General features: G+C 44.3%; 1 protein-coding gene across 1 annotated transcript; it reads right to left on the reverse strand.

Annotated features, from left to right (window-relative positions):
• Positions 1-794: 794 nt before the first annotated feature.
• Positions 795-5799, reverse strand: C5H4orf36 (chromosome 5 C4orf36 homolog). The gene is made up of 4 exons (XM_066386637.1): positions 5748-5799; positions 4820-4956; positions 1158-1312; positions 795-928 (listed from the first exon to the last, which is right to left on the reverse strand). Exons 2-4 carry the CDS (start codon positions 4879-4881, stop codon positions 795-797), a joined length of 351 nt encoding a protein of 116 aa, XP_066242734.1. The 5' UTR covers positions 4882-4956; positions 5748-5799.
• Positions 5800-6149: the final 350 nt, after the last annotated feature.

Consider the following 6149-nt stretch of genomic DNA (forward strand, 5'->3'; position numbering starts at 1 on the left):
GCAAAGATGGCCCGGGCGCTGGGGATGGCTCCTTGGCCTCTGCCCCAGGCGCTAGAGTGGCTCTGGTCGTGGCAGAGCGACGCCCCGGAGGGGCAGAGCGTCGCCCCCTAGTGGGCAGAGCGTCGCCCCCTGGTGGGCATGCCGGGTGGATCCCGGTCGGGCACATGCGGGAGTCTGTCTGACTGTCTCTCCCCATTTCCAGCTTCAGAAAAAATACAAAAAGAAAAAAAAAAAAGAAAGAAAGAAAAAAAAGAAAGAAAAAGACAATTTTTTAGGAGAACAAAACTTAAACAAGTTGTATTAGCTACTTTATGGGTACTACATGAGAATAATAAATGATATTTCACTGAAAATTGGTAACTGAGGAGCTACTAAAAAGAAATCCACAATTTTTCTTAACCAAACACATGTTTTCACAGTTTATCATTTTTCAAAGCATTTCTCTCTCTTTCTTTTTTGGTGCCTCTTAAAATCTCATAAATGCATATTTTAAATGTTCTTCAAAATAATGTCCCCGGCAATGCATGTCCTCTTTCCTCGGCACAGTTCTCCAAAATATCAAAATGAAGCACACAAATGACTCATTTCCAGATGCATTTTTCATCTACTAACCATGCTGTTCTGGGATACCATGGAACAAGCAGGTGGCAGGGACACAGAACATCTGTCAGAGCTGTCCCCTGACCCACCCGAGCTGGCTCATTCCCCAGCGGGATTCACACAGAGAAAGGCTGCAGCCCTCGCCCACTTCAGACTGGGAAAGCGCAGAGCACAGTTCGATTGGGAGGTGACTGTCACTTAGGTGGAAGAGGTCTTCTCAAACCAACTGGCTTTTCCCTTAGGGCAATCTGTATTTCCTCAGCTGCATTTTCCTGATATTTCAGCTTATTCAGGCGCTTCATTTCATATTCCCTTTCCAACTTGATGTCTAAAAAAATAAATACATGAAACAATCCAACTGAAAATTTTCAAAAGGTATAACTGAGTCAAAACTGATTTTTCAGGACACAGCATAATTTACATTCTTGAATACTAAACAAGAGAGGACTACATATATAGGTGGTATAGATGCAAATGAACATATTTAAATATTTATCTGGTAATAAGCAAAAGACAGAAAATTTGCAATTTATTGAAGTAGTACTTATTGAACATACCTTCTGCAGAAGGGAGCAGATTATCCTTATTGATTTTACACTTTCTGAGTTCTACAGGACCACCAAATGTAATTTCTTGCAGGAAACGAATCTTGATTTTGGCTAGCTTTTTGTACCAGGTTTCTGTAAGCAGGGCAAGATCCCAAGATTGCTGTCTGGAGCAAAAAATTCATTAATTCACTCAACAAATATTTATGAAGCATCTACTATGGGATATACAGAGGACATCAAATTAATTCTCGGTTCTGTTTTCCACTACACGTTTTGGTTTATGGATTTTTCCAGAGTTGCAAATCTAGGCTGGGAGAAAGAGCCATATATTAACTAACATAAAACTATATTTAAAAATTACCATAAACTATAATGACAGAAACTTTTGTTCATAATGAAGGCTTCCTGGAGTCACTCCAATTTTCCCATGTCTTTTAAAAGGATTTAGACTTTTATGGCTAATCAAAAATATGGTCACATTACTGGCAGGTTGGCTCAGCAGTAGAGCGTCGGCCTGGCATGTGGGGGACCCGGGTTCGATTCCTGGCCAGGGCACATAGGAGAAGCGCCCATTTGCTTCTCCACCCCCACCCCTCCTCTCTGTCTCTCTCTTCCCCTTCCGCAGCCGAGGCTCCATTGGAGCAAAGATGGCCCGGGCGCTGGGGATGGCTCCTTGGCCTCTGCCCCAGGCGCTAGAGTGGCTCTAGTCGCGGCAGAGCGATGCCCCGGAGGGGCAGAGCATCGCCCCCTGGTGGGCAGAGCGTCGCCCCTGGTGGGCGTGCCGGGTGGATCCCGGTCGGGCGCATGCGGGAGTCTGTCTGACTGTCTCTCCCCATTTCCAGCTTCAGAAAAATACAAAAAAAAAAAAAAAATATATATATATATATATATATATATATATATATATATATATGGTCACATTAGAGAAGGAACAAAGGAAACAATCACGCACTGAGCAGGGCTTGCTTGGCCTACACCAAGACTTTGCCTGTGTGAGCCTATTTCAATCCTTACAGCCACTGCACAGGTACAGAAGGAAATTGAGACTCACAAATTAATTAAAAACCCAAGCCGGAGCTTAGCTTAGGTATATTTATTTAGAAGCACTAGCACCAAGAGAAGCCTTAGAAAACTGGTGGAGATAAAATCCCAAACTACAATACATAAAATAATCACTATGAAATTTAAATGAATTGTTTTATATATTCTAATTAGAAACTTTCAAATATCAGCTACAGGCAATGAGATGTTTCTCATCTACAGTCGATGTGACTTCATATGCATGAGGAAAGGGAAAGAGCTGTCTGGTATGAACAGGGAAAGTGCGGGTATTACACACGCCATTTTTTTTTTTGTTTCAGCCTCCAGCTCCCTTGTTACTGTACTGTCTAACTTTAAGGAGCGACTTGAAGGTACTGGCTGTTGCCTCAGTGTTAGAGCATTGGCTCAGCATATGGCAGTCTTGGGTTTAATTCGTGGCCAGGGCACACAGGAGAAGCAATCATCTGCTTCTCCACTTCTCTCTCTCCCTCTCTCTAAAATCAGTAAATTCTTCCAATTATTATTATTATTATTTAGTGAAAGAAAGAGAGAGAAAGCAAGAGGGACAGACACACACAGGAAGGGAGTGAGAGATGAGAAGCATCAATTCTTCATTGTAGCACCTTAGTTACTCATTGATTGCTTTCTCATATGTGCCTTGACTGAGGGGCTCCAGCAGAGGGAGTGACCCCTTGCTTAAGTCAGTGACCTTGGATGCAAGCCAGAAACCTTAGGCCTCAAGCCAGTGACCTTTGGGCTAAAGTCTATGATCCCATGCCCAAGTTGGCAAGCCTAAGCTCAAGCTGTGATCTTGGGATTTTGAACCTGGGTCTCAGCATCCCAGGCAGATAGTCTATCTCAGGGGTCCCCAAACTTTTTACACAGGGGGCCAGTTCACTGTCCCTCAGACCACTGGAGGGCCGGACTATAAAAAAAACTATGAACAAACTCCTATGCACACTGCACATATCTTATTTTAAAGTAAAAAAACAAAACGGGAACAAATACAATATTTAAAATAAAGAACAAGTAAATTTAAATCAACAAACTGACCAATATTTCAATGGGAACTATGCTCCTCTCACTAACCACCAATGAAAGAGGTGCCCCTTCCAGAAGTGCGGCGGGGGCCGGATAAATGGCCTAAGGGGGCCGCATGTGGCCTGCAGGCCGTAGTTTGGGGACCCCTGGTCTATCTACTACACCACCACCTGGTCAGGCAGTACATAATTTTTTTTTTCTAATTTACCCCAGAGTAGGACTGGGGTATGAGGTGGGAATGGAGATATAAGAAATAGAATTTTTGCCTGACCTGTGGTGGTACAGTGGCTAAAGCATCGACCTGGAATGCTGATATCTCTGGTTCAAATCTTCAGGCTTACCCAGGCAAGGCACATATGAGAAGCAGCTAGTACTACAAGTTGATGCTTCTGGCTCCTCCCCTTCCACCTTTCTCTCTCCTCTCTCTAAAAATCAATAAAGTTTTTTTTTTAAATAGCATTTTTATTTTCTTTGCAAATACTTGTATATTGTTTGTATGCTTTTAGTGTTTTTTAAAAAAATAATGTTCTAAAAATACTTAACCAAAATTTATTTTTTTAAAAAGGGATAAATGAATAATAGTATAATAAAAATAAAATAAATAAAAATACTTAACTAATAAAAGTTGAAGGAGAGCCCGACCCATGGTAGTACAGTGGATAGAGTGTCAACCTGGGATGCTGAGGTCCCAGATTTGAACTCTCTAAGGTCGCTGACATGAGCACAGGCTCACCAGCTTGGGTGTGAGGTCACCGGCTTGAGTGTGGGATAATCGACATGACCCTATGGTCTCTGGCTTGAGCCCATGGTCACTGGCTTGAACAAGAGGTCACTGGCTGGGCTGGACACCACCCCCCATTAAGGCCCATATGAAAAGCAATCAATGAACAAGTAAAGTGCCACAAGTAGGAGTTGATGCTTTTCAACTCTCTCCCTCCCTGTCTCAATCTCTCTCTCTTTCTCTCTCTCTCTCTCTCAAAAAGTCAAAGGTGAGTAGTTGCATTAGCAAATGAACTCCAAAGAGTGTTACTACCAATCCGTTCCTCTTCATTTAGCTGCTTTTATAAAAAATATGATATAAAATGCTTTCTTAGGAGAACGAGAGAAGGCATTTATTCTGCAGAGATTATCTGGCATTGACTACCAAAGTATACAAGATGAAAAACTGACACTTCCTACCAGCTAATTAATGCTTTTGTTACGATATATCTGACACCAAGACATTTTTAGATAGATCTTCACTACCTACGGAGATGTTTTAAGGCGGTGGGCAGTGTAACTTTAGAGTAAGAAGACTTCTAATACTGTCACTTTACTACTTGTCTGTGCCTTTGACCAAACCATTTTTCCAACCTCAGTTTTCTCATTTGAAAGGTTTCTTTTGTTGTAAAGACTAAGTAAGATCATTTATATATTCCTGTAAAAAGCAGTTTCCTGAAAAAGACAAACAGTATCCAGACACTTGAAAATGTCTCATACAGTCTAGTCTAGTATCTATCCCATGAGGAATACAAAGGTGTCCAGTATTTTCATTTCAGCAAGGACTCTCCCCATCCCACATCAGTACTTATCCCAATAAAAATACTTACACTGTAAAACTGCCCCGCAGAATATTTTTCACTGTGTTCTTTCTTGGCAAGCAGTAAGCCATGGTAAATTACTACAGTCTAACTTCCCAACACAGGTGTCTTTTGTAATAATGACTCGGATACTCTGTTCACTTTGCCTGAAATGATTGCAACACACCTAATAAATGGCTTTACCTTGGATATTTTTTAATGTTCAAATAATAAAAAGATCGAGAAAAAGCATTTCTGAATGTCAGAACGTCCCTAATAAAAATGTTCAGTGTAGCTCAACTCCTGATGTAGAACTGTGTTCTTTTTTATTTCCCAGTAACTCGTTTTATTACTTCTTGTCACATAAGGAGAAAATGCCAAGTTAACAGCATCGTCTGTTGCGTCGTTCCTCTGTCAGTGCTGCAGCCTGCCAAACTGGCTCCAAGCCCACGTCACCAAACAAGTGGCAGACTGCAGCACTGTTAAGAGATAAGGGGCTATGCAGGAAAAGGAACTTCCTGTCCCTCGACTCAATCCTTTAAAAACTGCGAACTTTCCCAGATTTTTCCTCTTTGAAATACCTAAATTTTAAAAAGCGCCACTCCCACTTCCCTTACCACGTCTTATAAGCAGGTCTCTTCCAGCCTACCACCTGCCGCCCCCCCACCACTGCCCCCTACCGCCCGCCCGGAGCCTACAGCCGCCGCTCCGCCCCCACCCCCCCACCCCCCCACCCCCACCACAGCCTAATGCACCGCCCTGTTTCGTGAGAAACAGATCGGTGGAGCGGGTGGAGGATTCGGTCACTTCAGGATCCTGCGCAGAGCAGTGCGTCCTCCCTCCACGCCGTCCGCCCTCTGTCCCGCCCTCCGCACCCTCTTCCCACCACCCGCCGACAAGCCCGCTCCACCAGGGCCTCGGGTGCGGATCCCCAAAGGGGGCACCAGCGCCTGCCTACCAGCACTCGGGCATCTCAAAGGGTTGCCATCCCCAGTGGACCGAGCGCAGAGCAGAGCTCGCCCCCAACCAGGAGCGCAAAGCAGCGCACACGCTCGCAGCACACCTCTTCCTGCTCGCGTGGGGGGCCAAGGCCTCAACAAAGGGCTTTGTGGTTTGGGGCTCGCCGGGTCGGGCGACAGGCACGGAACACGCACCCCACGGGGTCCCCTTGGGGCGGGAACATCGGGGTTACACCACGGAAGACCCACATAAGCTAAGGAACAAAGCCCGCTAGCGAAAGAGGGCTGTAAAATAGGTCTTTCTCTGGAAACATTAGTGAGTGTTAGGAGGTTATGTTGAGGACTCGAGGACTTCGTTTAGGTACCCTCTGGGGCCCTACTTAAGCAAAATGTTTTCCCAT

The sequence above is a fragment of the Saccopteryx leptura genome, chromosome 5 (genome assembly GCF_036850995.1).
Source record: "Saccopteryx leptura isolate mSacLep1 chromosome 5, mSacLep1_pri_phased_curated, whole genome shotgun sequence".
Lineage (NCBI taxonomy): Eukaryota > Metazoa > Chordata > Mammalia > Chiroptera > Emballonuridae > Saccopteryx > Saccopteryx leptura.

What these genes read in the sequence shown, in the direction of transcription:
- C5H4orf36 (XM_066386637.1), bottom strand. Translation starts at nt 4,881, where the DNA reads ATGGCTTACTGCTTGCCAAGAAAGAACACAGTGAAAAATATTCTGCGG. An exon ending in CTGCGGGGCAGTTTTACAGT is followed by an intron (nt 1,313 to 4,819) that starts GTAAGTATTTTT and finishes TTTTTGCTCCAG; the next exon opens with ACAGCAATCTTGGGATCTTG. An exon ending in TCTGCTCCCTTCTGCAGAAG is followed by an intron (nt 929 to 1,157) that starts GTATGTTCAATA and finishes TTATTTTTTTAG; the next exon opens with ACATCAAGTTGGAAAGGGAA.